This window comes from Haliotis rubra, unplaced genomic scaffold (assembly GCF_003918875.1).
Source record: "Haliotis rubra isolate DU_JTF1 unplaced genomic scaffold, ASM391887v1 Scf193, whole genome shotgun sequence".
NCBI lineage: Eukaryota > Metazoa > Mollusca > Gastropoda > Lepetellida > Haliotidae > Haliotis > Haliotis rubra.
The window spans coordinates 1,355,686-1,373,181 of NW_025765925.1; the positions used below are offsets into that span (position 1 = coordinate 1,355,686).

The 17,496-nt window shown below is 39.5% G+C and overlaps 1 protein-coding gene and 2 long non-coding RNA genes across 9 annotated transcripts in view; 2 read left to right on the forward strand and 1 right to left on the reverse strand.

The window, feature by feature from the left end:
- Nucleotides 1-17,496, forward strand: part of LOC124274678 — a 200,115-nt gene that overhangs the window by 52,619 nt on the left and 130,000 nt on the right. The window contains exon 1 of one of the 7 annotated variants that reach the window (XM_046710044.1): nt 5,449-5,492. The exons of 5 other annotated variants lie outside the window; for them this stretch is intronic. In XM_046710044.1, coding sequence (XP_046566000.1) covers nt 5,471-5,492 — 22 coding nt within the window. In that variant the 5' untranslated portion in view covers nt 5,449-5,470. Of the gene's footprint in view, nt 1-5,448; nt 5,493-12,191; nt 12,360-17,496 lie in introns of those variants that run through there. One more of the 7 variants, XM_046710047.1, reaches the window with a different exon arrangement.
- On the reverse strand, nt 1,065-15,783 carry LOC124274682. The gene is made up of 3 exons (XR_006898000.1): nt 15,774-15,783; nt 14,617-14,621; nt 1,065-1,228 (listed from the first exon to the last, which is right to left on the reverse strand). It is a non-coding gene; the product is annotated as an uncharacterized LOC124274682 (long non-coding RNA).
- LOC124274681 lies at nt 13,401-14,800 on the forward strand. Its single transcript, XR_006897999.1, has 2 exons — nt 13,401-13,579; nt 14,369-14,800. It is a non-coding gene; the product is annotated as an uncharacterized LOC124274681 (long non-coding RNA).

Here is a 17,496-nt window from a genome sequence, read left to right on the forward strand (position 1 = left end):
AGTGATCAAATCACGTTACCTGTGCCAGGATCGGTAACTGAGCTCATAAAGGTCGCGCCAATGCAAATCGTAGATTATATTTTTCTCAGGTGTTTATCATATGTAACGTTCAAAGTTAAACTCACTTATTTAATCAACATGGAATTTTGAAAATGTTGCAATGTCTTTGGAAACAGCTTTAGTTTAAACGGCGGTTCAGGAAGTGGTGCCATGGCCAATTTCTTTCAAAAGTTCCATGCGAAACTGTATGCTAAGATTAATGCGATAATGGGTGGGACAATTGGCGTGCGTCAAACCAAAGAGAACTCCATGTGTTTTGCCTCTCTGTTGGAAGAGGAGACATCGTTGTTGTCGGTGTCTACATCGTCATCATCGTTATCGTCGTCAGACAGCACGTGCACGAAAACAGGTAACCCCACCTCGTCTCTCGTTAACATATTGAACACATGGTAGAATTCCGTACAGCAAGGTATCGTAAACAGTTACGTTTCCGGATGTTTCTCTCAAACATGTTCTCCCTCTCCGGTTACCTTGCACAGATTACCTTAGCAGTGGTAGTTTCTGCTGGGATTATCATTGTCGATACCACAGATGCACGAGGTTTTTTGCGCATATTTTATGAAAACCAGTTCAAACTGGCTTCCGTTGTTTTCTTCCGGGGAAAGGTTTGACCTCACAATGTGTATCAAACACACTCTCATAATACCTTTTGTCTGTGACGTCTTTAGATTTTGTCAGTTCCTCAGATGCGATATATGAATGAATGAATGAATTTCTTTATTTCCTCAAGAATTTACATCCGGAGATTTATAATATCCCTTAGCATATCAGTTTTCAAGGAAATTTAGACATGATAAGAACGAGGAAATGAGATCGTAGTAGTCTATATAGATATCAGAAGACTTTTAAATTTGCAATTCGGATGAAACTGGTTACATATACATATGTAATATATATATATATATATGTATGAATTACCTTTATATATGTTGTAAAATTGAGCCTCCGATATCTGCGCTGTAATGAATATTTTAACTATCATCTAACACTAACAAAACCAAAACCCATCTTTTCAGAAAATATTACAATCTATAACTTAACTTTTCAAAAATTTCAGCCTCGTTCTAGCATAAACTTTGCTTTGTAAATATTTGTAAATATGTAGCGCTTTGAGCATGCCTTGTGTGTGGAATTCAGCGCATTATAAATACACATATTATTATTATTACTACGTAGGCTGACCTCGACAGCGCATAAAGATAGATAGTAAAGTATTTGTAGTTCGAGTTAATGTCCACTATTATTGGAAAACAAAACCAAAACAACGCTGAGTTTAATCTCCATAAATATAAACTATCACCAGAGAGAAACGTGTTCCTCGTTTCTGGGAGATGAAATCAATGACATGTTGGAGAGCGTAGTCAGCGTTTTGTTTTGTGTCAACGTTGAAATTATTCCACAGTGTTTCTGAACATGATTCGTTTCGAAGAAAACACAGGATTCTAATAAACCCAGTTAGCTAACGGTTCATTTCAAACGTCACCTACTGCGCTTACGTTCAACGTCAAGTTTCGCCATGTTGCTTTACCTTCTTCCACCATCTCACCACCTGATAACTTGATCCGTTTGTATTGTGTCTTGAGCTTACTGCTGTAATCCGCAGGACATGGTGCCACACCAGTAATTGTGTTCACAAAGCTATTAGCCTCCTATGATCAAGGAAACTGACCATGAACTCCCAACGTAGGGCTACTTACTTATGGATCAGAACCAGTGTGGTTTTCAGTTGCTACACACTCGCGGGTTATAAATCTATTAAACACCACTTACCATCATCGGCTGTGGCTAGAGAAGCTGTTTAATCTGTTACCGTCTTTTTATCACCAACGTTGAATGTAACTGCACCTGTCGTGGGTATGTTTTTCGGTGATAGAACAATGAAATAATTGCCACTGGAAACGTGTTGGCCTTCGTTAGAGAAAACACATGTGGCGTGAGTAGACTGAGCAGGTTTACAATCAATATCCATTTGATATATTTTCATGCGGTGTAAACATCCTACATGGCACAATTATGTTAGTTAATGACGATGTAAATCAAACTGTTTGAAAAATGTAATGTAAATGCCTGTCAGCTGTTTCACATTTCATCATGTAATATTAATGTTGTATTTCTATATTACGTTTATATTAAACAAGGCGATTTTCCGTATTGATCCCTTGTAGCATAATGATATATTTTTTATGAATTATTATTTCATGAATTTTGTATGACCTCAATTACAGTGAATAATGAACACGTCATATCCGAAATGCCAAATAACGCTTCTGACAGATCTTATAGCCTGAGAGACAATTACCGCAGCTGATGATGACGCAACGTTACGTATTACGTCTGCGCCTACGGCGACGTTTGTGGCCCCTGTCTTTGACACCGTGCTCATCTTGATAAGTGACGTCTACAGGTTAGGTGTTTCACCTGGAGATGCCAGCTTATGACCATTTATAATGTCAGTGCGTAAACGGCAATTGCTTGTTACGTCATCGTTAATTATTTTAGCTTGGTTTGTGATGAAATTAGGTCCCCTGCTGTCCTTGTAACTATGTTGTGTCCTGACATAAATATTATCTCATATGTGCATGTAAGTTGAATAATCTCGACTGCACACGTGTGACGATGTAGCATGGAGTTTAACTCAATGATTTAATTGCTGATATAGAAGGAAGGTGTACGATTTATTATACGATTTGTGAAAACTGGATTTGAATGTCGTATTCCTGTGTTAGATTAATTATATACATGAAGAATGGTAACACAGACTGAACTATTGGTAGCATATTTGATGACTATAATATTACTTGTAGTTGTAAAACGTGACATATAAGATATATTTTAATACAAGAATGCATCGATATTAGGGGAGGGTAAACGTGCGTTAAGGCTCATGGTTTGATGTGTGGATGTTGTAAGCCAGAGTTCAGGTCGGTGTTTAACTGTCGGTGCTGGAGTGTTTTATTATTATTATATTCGGTCACTTTTTGTTTCCAAGGTTTAAAGCGATTAAAGTCTCTCGAAAGATTAAAGGTTGTCCAAAAAAGGTACTGACAATAAATAATTATAATATCCTTTATGACCACATTTAACACAGTCACTCTCACACACACACTCTCTCTCTCTCTCTCTCACACACACACACACACACACACACACTCTCTCTCTCTCTCACACACACACACACACACAAAAAGCACACAAAGGTACACACATCCATGAACAGAAAAAACAAAAGAACATTTATACCCCTTGGCCTTGAGCAGCCTTAATCAAACAAACAACAAATTACAATCTCGACATCATCACTCTCAGAAAGATTAAATGGTGAACTTGCCACAACCCATTTGTCAGCCGGATCTATTTGGTACAGCAAAGTATAACCTATATAATAATATTGTGTCAGATTGACCTCATTGCTGCATCAAAGAAGTGTCACGCAGCTTGTGGTTTAATCCTTCTTTTTCCACGTGACAGTCCCACACCGCCGTCACGTCGCCATTGCCCATGCTGGTCTCCACTACATCGTGGTTCTGGCACAATCTGCCTGATCTTCACAACATGGAGGAAATGAATCGAGAAGCTGGTTATTACCTAAGGCTAAAACTCTAAGATAATCGCTGATTCAGCGTTTATGGTCAATAAAGCTGATTCCTCGACACGTTTATCTTAACATGGAAATGTCGTCAGCGGGCTGCATGTAATGATTGATTTATTCTGAAAATGTATTCCTGAAGGACTGTTTACTGTTGCGGCAGATGGCGCTGCTTCAGATTGCCGCGGTCTTGAACCTCCTTAATCGTTGCCAGTGCAACGTCATATACAGAAACTATAAACACGCCATACCGATCATTGACGATTTCTAACGAAATAATTACGACTTTATTCTTTCCGATATTCTTTGGCACGTTTTCATCAGCATGTCCCTGATTCAGGCAAAGATGTCAAGTACAAACGATTTTTGACGAATTAATTAGGATTTTATTCTTCTTTAATGTTCTTTGGCCAATAAGATGCCGAGAAAAGAAAGTACACGCTCAGGTTTAATGATCTCTGAAAGAAACAATCAATTGTCAATCGATGGTGATATGTTTGATAAGGATATTATAGTCGTGTTTTAAGCCTGGAGTTGAAAGTGTTTCGACGGCTGTTTTCAGACAAGTTGGATCTCGATTACGTTAGTATTTGTTTTGCCAAATCCAATTCTCAACTGCATACTTTCTTTTGGCCAGCTGTGAATATATCCTGGTGTGAGTGATTACTTGAGTTCTGGCCGAGTAATCATGACACAATAACTATGCAAGGAAAATTACTTGAAACCATACCAAATGCTCATAAAAATTCTTACATTGTATGCAAATGTACAATGCAAATGTCTTGCTCTGAAGCATGAGACGATGCATCCTTGTATAGCAAAGTGTCCTAACAACAAGAACATTTTCATATTTTTTTAAAGACCACTTACAAGATGTGACTTGATATAAGGATGATAACACTGAACAGAATCTACGCACACATACACTGTCTGTTCTCACAAAACAGGCTCTTCTCATTAAATCAGCCTTTATATCAGCTTTGATATGATAGTCGTCATAAATATCTGAAAGAAAGACTGGGCAATAACGCCTGTAAAAGAGGAGCAAAGTAATACTTCTTTCAAGTACAGGAAGAGTATTGCAAAATTACATGCGTAATATACAGGAACTTATATCTACGTGGTGTATATCAAAGTTATTAGAACGTGTTACATGCACACAAAGTCAGCCGTCTAACCCACTCAGCCACCACTATGGAAACCGCGGTGCTGAGTGCTTCAGACGGCTGACAATGTGTGCTGGCGATTAGGTGCCTGACTCTGAGGGTGTGGGTTCGAATCCCAGATGCGACTCAACCCAACAAAAGTACTAGAATCTGTTCTTTTCTGAGAAAGTGTAATCCCAAATATAAGAAGTACATGTTACATTTGACCACTTTCTAAATGGCAAATACTCTCTCTCTCTCTCTCTCTCTCTCTCTCTCTCTCTCTCTCTCTCTCTCTCTCTCTCTCTCTCTCTCTCTCTCTCTCTCTCTCTCTCTCTCGCTCTCTCAAACACGCACACTCACACACACCACACACGCGCGCACACATTTCATTTCAAACAGTGTGACCTCAGTCCCGCAATCTTATATTTGCTAAATGATTAAGTACCTACGCCCCTTTAAATGCCATCGTTACTAGTTATCGAGATTGCACCCTCAAGGATATTATTTTATCCTAAAGCAGACCCTGCACTGATAGATATAGCCAGCTATTTCAGATACGCGAGCTGTCTGTGGCTTTGACCCCGGTAGAGATATGGAAAAACCCTAGCTTATTCATTCAGATATTAACTGCAGTGGCACTGTCCACAGAGCATCGTCGCGTGTTCAGTGCTGAAATATGAGGAAGTTTTTCTTTCGTGGTAAGTAAATTTGCTTAACCATGACGAAAACTATAAGGTTATAAAAACTACTTAACATTAGCACTGTGACATTCTTGTAACTTCATTGGGTCACATTAACTCTTACTTTAATCAAACATCTGTTATTCCTAATCAACAGTATAACATTTTAGAGTAAGTGAAACGTTTTGTAACTTTTCGTTCAAGATATTGCACTTTATACAGACGCACAGACAGTTGTTGATTTCTGTAGCAGCCTGCTTGCACGTTTGTGTGACTGCATTCACTGGATGATGATGATAATGATGATGATGATGGTGATGGTTTAGAGATTACGCTTTCCGACATTCCGATTGTATTTCTCACACGGGGACAGACTAATGTCAGTTTTATAGTGCCAGCTCGCTAATATACCAAGCGACAGGTTATCCTGGATGCCTCACTCACGCACAGTATACTGACTAAAAGCCGACCAGTTTTTGCTATCCTCTAAATGCCGTGATCCTGCGGACCTCCGGTTCTCTGCTCTGTCGCACCGTACGGACCTCCGGTTCTGTCGCTCCGTGCGGACCTCCGGTTCTGTCGCTCCGTGCGGACCTCCGGTTCTCTGCTCTGTCGCTCCGTGCGGACCTCCGGTTCTCTGCTCTGTCACTCCGTGCGGACCTCCGGTTCTGTCGCTCCGTGCGGACCTCCGGTTTTCTGCTCTGTCGCTCCGTACCGACCTCCGGTTCTCCGCTCTGTCGCTCCGTGCGGACCTCCGGTTCTGTGCTCTGTCGCTCCGTTAACTAGACAACAGAGGCGGGTGACAGTTTTACAAAGGTGTTGAGACTCACCTGATCACTCAGTCAGCGTCACGTTTGTTCCAACCCGTATCCCCACCAGCGGGAGACAATCGTGCCTACTCGTTAATCACACAGGTAATTTGGCATGGCACCATTACAAACACGCCTTATCACCGTTAAGTGGCCGTATATCGTCAACTGCCACAGCGCTGAAAGTCAGTCTGTCTCCATGTAATTGTTCCACTTTGGTTCACAATGGTCACAGGAAAGTTAATTATCGATTGTTCAGGTTCTCGATCGAAAGCAGATCCTTTTAATCAGCTATTCACGAATTATGTAAGATTGACGTACGTAGAGACGGGAATACTCGCTTCACAGGTTGCATTGCCGAAGCTGAAGGATATAATATTACACAACTACGTTTGATAGTGACCTACAAACACAAAATATTATTCTATGGTTTATGATTTGACTCGGATATACCAATTGTGTGTTGAACCTTAGTCGGCAGTGTTCGGCGACAGTTTTAACTTTGCATTTTGATAACGTTTGTATTTGTTTGGTCTGTTCCAATTTTCAGCGGAATATTTTCGGTTGCCCGGCAGTTAAGTTGACGTAGAGATTTCTTTACAAAAAACGATGCGCCTCATGGGCGAAGCACTGATAAATGTGGTAGGGTTACGTATGTCATGGTGAAGGGGGAAGGTCGGTCCTCGGAATGCATGTAAGTATTTTCGATAGAGGGGGTAGTTTGGGGTCTGATCAGGGGCGGATACAGCTTTTTGAGAAAGGGGTGGGGGGAGGGGGTGCACAGTTCATTTTCACCAGCTTTCACGAGAGTTTCCATCGTCATTTAATAACCTTTCAGGACAAGGGGGGTGGTGGTTGCGCACCCTGCACTCCCCCTATAGATCCGCCTATGTTGATGTAGATGCCATAGCAATACAATTTATTTAAATATACTCAACTGCAGAAGTAACTGACCATATTATGGTTTCACATTATGTGACCTTTTAAAGTACGATTCTTCATTTTGTTTAAACCAACGACGAATATGTGTTCTGTCCTGGAGATAGACCCAGCATGATTTGAAAAGGACATGCTATATGTTGATTATGTTTTAAATGTTGTTTTATTTTGAATGAATTTTAGTGTCCGATTCCTATTTTAAATGGGAAATTCTAATTGGAACCTTCCGCGTGTTTTCATTATCCTTGAGAAACGTGAATTTGCAAGTTAATAGCACTTTCGATATGACTCTGCTCATGGTATCAACCACACGTTTACCGCCCCAATGTGTACGTGTCATGGACACAATATTGCAGACGTAGCACTTTAAACAATATTCATTCTTAGAAGTACACGTCTGGGGTATTAGCACGAACCATAACCGAGTAATCATTCATGTATATTCTGAACAAAGAAAGGAAATACTGATTGTCTGTAACTTTTGAATTATTGTTTTTGTCTGCCATGATACGGGGCGGTGGGGTAGCCTAGTGGTTAAAGCGTTGGCTCGTCACGCCGAATACACGGGTTCGAATCCCCACATGGGTACAATGTGTGAAGCCCATTTCTGGTGTCCCCCGCCGTGATGTTGCTGGAATATTGCTAAAAGCGGCGTAAAACCAAACTCAGTCAGTCTGCCATGATACATTTGGTTTGTCCCGAATTGATCTTACACGAGTGAAATCGCCATTGTTCATATACACTGTAAAACAATGATATTACACCAGCACACAAATATTTGGTTTCTGGTTTACACGTCTAAGCGTAGATTTGATCGACATAAAGAATAACTTCAAATTTGAATATGTGCGTTACATCAATCTTGTCTTCTGTAGAGGGAGGCTCTCTGATCTTGTACACACAAACTGTATAGGAAGTAACACCAAGCGCACAGAGACGTCGGTCTGGCTACAGTTGTAAACTGTAACAAGATTCGTTACTTTATAATCTTGAATTATTTGAGTGAGCGAGTGAGTTTAGTTTTACGCCGCACTCAGAAATATTCCAGCCATATGTCGGCGGTCTGTAAATAATCGAGTCTGGACCAGACAATCCAGTGATCAACAGCATGAGCATCGGTCTGCGCAATTGGGATACGATTACATGTATCAACCAAGTCAGCGAGTCTGACCACCCGATCCCGTTAGTCGCATCTTACTACAAGCATGGGTTACTGAAGGCACATTCTAACCCGGACCTTCACGGGTCTTGAATTATTTGAATCCTTTGCGCTACAAATATGTCAGGTATTGAAAGTAACCAGCGAGTGAAATTGCACTTTGGTGTCCACATTCAAGTTCTGATTCCCCCAGGGTCAATGAGTGATTGGTGGCCTAGTGGTTACAGCGTTCGCTCGTCACAAGACCCGTGTTCGATTCCCATGTGGATATAACGCCATGATATTGCTGGAATTTTGTTTAAAGCGGCGTAAAACGATTCTCACTCTTGGGTTCTGTTGCGTGTAATTAAGGATGAGGATGGTCCTTCTGAAGCAGCACAGACGGCAATTCATCATCAGAACATGAAGCTGTCATGTCAAGCACCTGCTTGGAGACGGACTCTCCTCGGCACCTGAGATTAGATCCTCAGCGTCGTGCGGCGATCTCTGAAGGACGCGTTGTTTCCTAGACGGGGTACGGACAGCAGTTCCCGTTAGGCGTAGCCGGAAGGTGTCCATTTGACCATTGTCCGGCGATTCATCACCTCGCGTGGTCACTATTGTAGCCCAGTACCACTAATTGTCTGTCGGCGGTGTTTCAGAAATGGATAAAAGTGGTATTTTCTGCAAAACATTGATTGTTTGACATTTGGTATTATTACCAGAATGTTGCTGTAAATAGTCAATTGGGAATAATGTCAAAATCAATGGGTGGTTGGCTAGACGATAGCTTTTGGTTAAAGCGTCCGCTCCTTATCCTGATACAACTTCTTGGAGTCCCCCGACAGAAAACTGACGGTTCCAGTGCTGAAACCTGCGTCGAGCACACTCACAGAAATCAAGGCATTATTAATATTCAGCGAATAATACCAAAAGAGTTGAAGACCTAAAGTGATAAGTTACGAAGGAGTGTCACTGTGGAATCCCCAATCTTGTTTAAGCAGCGTTTAGAAAGCGCGATCAGTGGGTATCTTTTAATGTCATTTTCACTCAGAAATTGTCATTATGATAACATTTCAGTGAAAGGAGACCGATAGATGACAGGACATACCAGGACGATGAATTTACTTATTTCAGCTAAATGCGTATATAACGACACTGTCACTTCACGTACGCACGCAAATTATCAATACATAAGCAGACCTACCATATTATGAGCTGAATTCGTATCTTCCCGGGACGAAGTGACGTTAACGTGATCCAGGTTTACTGTGTTTGATTTGATCCGGACCTTTGGGTTTTCTTTTTGACATTATTTTTGTATTGTAGTTTGCTTTCATTGTTAGTTGATATATTTCAACAGTTGTTTAATCAAGGTGACAACCTCAGTAAAGGCCTCAATAGAAGCCTCAGTAAAGCTTTCAAAACCTGTTAACAGGCACTCATATTCAGGACATTTCCAAATAAAACGCAAAAATTGGCAAAAATGAAGTCAGATTCAACTGCGTATTTTGATTTCTACCACACGCTCCTGTTTTTTTTCAGGGAACAGTCACAGTAGCAACACTAATTAATAGTGACTTATGAATACATAGTAATTACACAGTCGGGGTCGTACAATCGACCCTGCTTGGATTTCTTCTGACTGTGGAAAGGGTTTTATAGATAATTAATAACAGCATTGCGTGAGCGAGTAGAATCTCACATATTGATATATTACAATAATCATATGATAATATATAGTATTTTGACAATTTTCGGTCATTAGGTTGAGAACAGATTTCTAAGACGGAGGTGTTATTAATTTTTTTGCCAGCCATTCTGGTTTGATATATCTCAAAGCCGAGTCCAAACATGCCGCTTTGTCATCACCTAATGTCAGAACTGGAAGGAGATTGTGCCACCATGTATTCATGTACAGTTTAAGTGAAGAATCTTTCAACGCATTGTTCCCATGTTCATTGTCATGTTCCAGGATCAATCGCACACCATGTATTGTTTTGCTTTGAAGTATTCTTTGGTGAATCGATAAAATAATCCTTTACATGAATGGTTTAAAGGCTGTTACATGAATTGGTAAATACAATCGTTAATGAATGCTTTCCTATCCCTAGTTACACAACATAAAACATAAAGGTATGACCGATATTGATGACTCATCAATAACATATCCTTTGTCCCGTTTCCAAAACAGAACTTGCTTTAGAAATGGGATCGATTCGGATTTTAAAACCTGCTGATTAACTCATTTCGTCTTGACGTCACGTCATTGTAACGCCGGAAGACATGAAAGGGTAGGACTCTCTGAAAGAGGACAGATATTGCAGTATTGGAGTATTTCTGTAAACCCTTTGCATGAATGCACATCGTAAATTATATTCCTTAAAGACAGGTAAAAAAGTAAAATACTGGCATTCACAAATGTCGCTACAATTATGTTTCCAGGTCCCACAGGAGTTCTCATTAGTTCGAACAAACTGCAAAACGTATGTTTCAGAATGTTGAAAAAGAAAGAAATTGGCTACCAAGAAAAACCCACATTGCTTCAATGAGTGTTTGTAAAAAAATATTTAGACTCGGAGTTTTGATTAAAAATATGTATTTTTTTTATTTGTAGCTGAATAAACAATATAGTGTTCATACATGTACAAAATGCCACACTCAGAGTATCAGATGGCATGTCCCACATCCGACACTCCACATCAAAGTTCTCGTTACCATAAGTAATCGTTATTTCATTGTACTGGTGTGTATCACAAGAAGAGAAAAGCCATAACATTGAAGACAGCTCAACAAACCCATGTACATTTCAAAGCGTATATATAATATTATTGGTGTAAATGGGATCACCGGCTGTGGTCGGGCTCATTATCCTAATATGTCGTGGGATTAAGGGTTCTTTTTGTCTAGCACTGCTTGACTGACCACAGGTAACGTAAGCGTACGGCTGATTGACAAGCTCGACAGCAAAGCAGGTACTCGTTGCTGTGATAGCTTTTGTAGTCCACACCACTGTGTCTTGCAGTTCGTGTTCATTTCAAGCATGGTGGTGTACAACTGGTATGTACATGTCATATGTTGGTGTATACAACAATGTATATGACGTCGTAATCAATTGATTATCTTCCGTACAGTGATATTATTTGGGACCGTTCATAATTCATGGCTTGGGGGTGATGATGATTTTAAGAGGGGTCACCCATTTTGCTCTGGGGAGGTAGGGGTGCATCAATTTTGTATAATATCAAAGAATCACGCCTTTAATTATGGGGATGGGTCATTGATTTTGTACATGACATGCGGGGTGGGGGGTGTCACTTATTTTGTACATACATTTTAGAGGGGGGAGCATTCACATTGTATATGCTTCTTCTTCCCCCACCCCACCCAGCCAACCCCACACACACACCCTAGCCATAAATCATGAACGGGCCCCTAAGTTCTTCCTCCTTGGTGATATTTTTTCAAAGTTTGCTTCAACATTCAAGTCATAAAATCGGTTTCCAAGGATACTGAGCGTGTGTGACAGGTAGTCACGGCCCAGGAAGAACAATGTGCATTAATTTCCTCCTTTGATGAACAATTGACGTGTCGCCACACCAACGAGGAACTAGTTCAGATGACACGATAAACTGTAAAAGGTCGCGGTCTAGCACAATATACCAAAATATGTCTCAATATCGCCGCTCGGCGTCAACAGCTCTAATAATATCAACACTCATATAAATATGACACACTGCCGACGCCCTCCAATTCTCTTCTGACGTACAAAAGGAGACTTGATCAAGTCTACATTGGTGATATCGCCAGCCATCTGTTGGTGGCGCATGTAGACGCTTTGGTAGAGATAAGCCTATTCGCATGTCACTGTACAGCTACCGAGTTTTGTCTTTCGTGACGGAAACAGTCATTGTATTGTGTCTCTGACCCTTCCTCGGAGTGTACTGTGGGTAGATTGAGCGATAGAGCACTGTGATACAACCCGGTTCAAGACGCGCGGTGAGTATTCAGTATTAGGCAGACATGTGAAACTATATCTTCTCATGCATTCCAAAACAGTTGGACGGACGTATAATGCAGTGTGCATTTAGTGCTGCCGAAGAAGGATAACAGACGTATTGCATGGTAATTATTGATTGTAGTTCTCCAGCTGCGTGTATTATATGCCGAACATAGTATTCAATGTGCTTCGGTGGTTCTGTTATTTTCCCTTGAATTGCAAACGTGTATAAACAATGATGTCACGGATGATGTTTGTATTTACCTATGGCGAATCTATAATAGCAAACAGTAATGTGTATAATTACTGTCGTGTTGTTTAACTGATATAACGCATTTTGCCAAAATTGACATATCATGGAAGAGGAGATATGGTATTGAATATTACCCCTTCATACGTCACAGCGTCAAAATGCACTAGTGTGTGTCTCGTTTAGGTTGTTATCGAATTACAGATAGTTGACAGGATCGAGACATCGTTAGGTAAACACAGATCTGGTATTAAAAGACATGAGAGAGGTTGTACATCTTGAGTGTGTGTCTATAATTACGTGCAAATTCACTTCTTACACACGTGATATTGAGAGCATCTATTTACTTGAATGTGCCCAAAAGATTAATGAATGAAACATGAACATACACTCAAAACACACAGAATACACACACATACTTTATAACATACACTTTACAACACACACGCGCGCGCACGCACACACACACACACACACAGACAGACAGACAGATCGATATATTACATACGACAGCAAATATCTTTGAATATGCCATCCGATGTATTTTCATATACTTTATAGCATACTGGACTATACATTCCTTTTATGCAATTATATAACTATATTAATAAAATGACAGGTACAATAAAGTATATAGCCATGTTTGACTTGTGATTCAACGTATATAGCCATGTTTGACTTGTGGCTCAAATGATGAAAAACAAGAAATAGTTATTCTATCGGGCCCGTAAGTAGGTCACGGGACTACGCGAGACCTTACGTTGTTTAGTACTTCCGGTGACTAATAACATTTGATGACAACGGCTATTCAGACCCGCTCACGCTGTGTGACTAAAACATGCAACATAATATAAACACACGTGGATAAGGTAGCATGAATAACACGTGTATATTTGTCAAAGCTGCTGAAGAGTTGTCAAATCGTCCTTAATCGACGTCAGGGTGACCGCAGCCCTTTCATCTGTCGAGGTAAGTTGATTCCTGACATCGATTTCTTTGTTTTCATTAAAAGGCTGTATAGTTCAATCATGACACATACAGTAAAGATGGAGTTGAAATGTGTGGAAATCGATGAATCGTGTGATTATATTTGTAACTCTATAGTACAAGACAGGGAAGTGGATTTTGCAGTTTTAATACATTTAGTATCACTTACGTTATTTACCATGGCAAATATCCAATAAATCTGTCCTGAGCCCTTTCCAGTATATATAGCAATGTAAAGTTCTTTGGAACCTCACAAAAATAGCTAGATAGGATAAAAAAACAATAATGTACATTTTGACTATTTGAATTTTTTTTTGTCAGTACTTGTTATGTTCTTAAGTATTCAAGTTGTACAAAAACATTTTATAGGGAGTGTGCAATGAAAAAAATATACTGTAATTTGGAATAATTAAGGAGATACTGTGATGTACATTGGAATTTCAGGTTTTAATCTAAAAAGTAAACAATATGTTATGAATGTGTAATTAAATAAAACATAATTTAATAATGTGCACATATTGATGATAATGTCCACACAATATTTGATTCTAAGAGTTCTGAATACGTATACGTGTCTCATTAATGAAATTTGTATGTGATTTGGATCATTACAACCCCATTTACCATTTGTTTATAGTGTAGCATGTAGTTGAATATAACATTTACATGCTTAATTTATCAATTATATCTTGATGTCAGAATTGTGAGGAACTGTTTGCTCTTTAGAAGTGAATCATATTTGTTCTCACATTTGCTATGTTTCTTTTGCAGTTGGATCAGATTCATTCGTTTAATAGGCGAAAGAGGGAAGAGTTGATCTCTGTACCACCACAATTGATATTGACATCAAGTGCAACTCAAACCGTAACAGATCTTCGGATTTATTTGAAACTTTGGTGGTCAAGCAGCACATTGCCCATGACGATACAGCAAGTGTTGTTTATACAGTTGAAAAAGTATTTAAATCCTATACATGATACACTGGACTCTTGCTTGAATAGGAAATGCTTGGCATCAACATATACTGTTGTGGAACGTCTTGGAACTCTCAGATATTCCAGTGGGAATCACTATGAGTGACCATGAAACTATTCCAGTTCATACTGTTACAGTACGTTTTCCAGGCTTGGCATCTGGGAAATGTGAAGAACGTTTTATATTTTATGAGTAACCATGACCTGTGAATAAACTTACTTAATAGCTGTAAACCTGTTTATTGTCTTTTTGTAAGCGCGGATGGTGATAGCACAATTTTTATGTTTTGGACGATTTCTGCTATCAGCCATGATATTGATTCGACATTTAATGTAACATGACAATGAGAATAGATTTTCAGTTATGTATCAAGGTTTTCCAAGAAAAGAAACATGCTTACCAAAACAGTAATCTTAATCAATTGCATAGGCATGTATTTCTACATGCAAAAAGGTATTTGTTAAATATCAACATTCTGTGTTTGTATGAGCTGCAACATTTCAGCATGCAAGTAATATACAGTGCACATTATTCCTTTCCAGTGCATTGAAAACAGATTGGTCTGGTTGTATGGTTAAAACATGAAATGTCAGTTACTCCTTTGTTTAACTTGGCCTTATTGACAGATTATTTTAAATATACAAGCTTTGAAAATACTGTGAAAACACTTCATTTCCATGGCAAGAAATCTTGCTCATGTTGCTATCGACCAGCGTCGACAGTGCTGTGCTATATACTACTCACACTTTGCTAAGGATCACAAAAATTCCTAACTTTACTTAAACATAGATTTATAATTTGAAATTGTATCCATTTAAAACTAGGTAAATAATGATATGGTAACCCCTCTTTAGGCAAACAGCCACTTTAATCTAACCTTATACACTTGATACATGAGTAACCATAAAATGGTTTTCATGGCACCAATCAACCATTTTGCAAATCATGGAACTAGTCATTGACAAGTACACAACACCTGTCAATAGCAGGTATGGGATCCACAAGATGGAGTGACATACTGAACCCTCGGATCCATGCTTACAATAACCTTAGATTTTTAAACCAAATTAGACCCCACACCATAGTTTTCTGTTGAATCAATGATTTGATCCTTAGCAAAGTGTGAATAGTATATAGTATACATGACATAAAACACATTTGGTTTCCTCACAATCAGGTAATGGACGTTGGTATCTTTCACAACACAGGCAGTGTCTTTGAGTGATTACTTCCATATTTTAGCTTATTTGGTTTTGAATTTGGCTTGATACTTGTAGTTGTGCTGCTTCTATCTTTTGGCTACTGTTCAGTAGATCATCACCTTGCATAACCAAGAAGAATAGAACATGCATGTGTGATTTGATACAGGAAACCACTTCATTTGGGAATTGGTGCGCACGCCAACAGCAGGTGATGCAGCTAAATTAAATGTTCATCACACACATACTACATGTAGCTAGCCAAGATCGTTGACACACAAAGCTATGTATATTGTCCCACTGAAGATATATTAATGTTTGAATATACTGAATATTGGAGTGGCTCAGAACAAACCAGCAATTAGCTATTTTTCTGAACGATCGGTGATGTGTTTCTGAAACGTTAACGTAAGACAGTACAAAAGCCTGAATCAATCAACTGTGCAACAGAAGACTGAAAGCATCAATAACGCTAAGACATGGTTCCATCATATGTCTCTTTAATTCCGTGCTTGTGAGCCAGTGATCTACTTGTTATTATTATGGGAAGTTTGCTGGAGACTGAATATTCCTTCCACTGCTTCCACATGCTCATAATATAGACGTAATGGTACAATCGACCAGAGATTTCTTATGGATGAGGAAAGAATCTGTCGCTTTTATTGTTATTTAAATTGTCCATTTCTTTCTCGCTGGAACGAGAAGGCGATCATTTTGTACACACAACGATTATACGGAAAAGAATCCGTCCAATGACCAATTGTAAGTTTTCTTCTATAATTTCCAAATTCAAGCCATTAAATTATACAGGGGTCGTTGACCTTTTGAACTTTTGGAAAATGGACCAACTTCAGGAACGGCACCAGTGGAGATACGGATACAAAACCAGGAAGGATCCACCGACCTGAAAAATTGTAAAGAGATGGACAGCTGTTTTTTAGCGTTTCAGAAAAAGCCCTGAAGACCATTTCCATCTTGGAATGCCACAGACGAAGCAACATTAGAAATTATCCAGAGAATTCCCGATATGGTCACGGCTGGTCGACGAATGCAAATACTATCAACAAATACTATCAAGCAAATACTGTCCAGTCAGCTTTAAAGGTTATGGCATTCACGTTCTGGAATTCCGGGGATATCATCATGGTGGACTATCTTCCAAAAGGCCAGACACAAGACATAGAATATTATGCTTCACATTCGAGATTAGGAATAAGAGACGTTGGAAGTTGAGAAAAGGTCTGCTCAAAGGATTATTCACTATCACGACAAACGACAGTGTACATATCGGTCACTGCCATACATACAATCCGCGAGTGTGACTTCGAATTCCATCAGCACCCACCTTATTCTCCGACCTGGCTCCTTCAGACATCCATCTGTTCCCAAACATGAAGAAAGCTCAAGTTGGAAACCATTTCGACCAGAACGGTGACACCATAGCATCTACGGCCAACGTTTCAACGAAACTATGATAGAATCCCTCCAACGTCTTAGGCTAAAGTACATCAGTGTAAAAGGAGATTATGCTGAGAAATAAATCATTTTAATGTCTTTTGGTCGAGTCTTTCTATGTGAAGCTCCGAACGGATCAATCAACACTCGCGAAACAATATCCAGCGTTCTGACACCATCTACTGTCTGTGAATCAGATGTTGTATATGACTCAAGGTGAGGTTGACCTGGATGATGTTGGTTTGCTATAACAGCTCGTTTCTCCTCGAG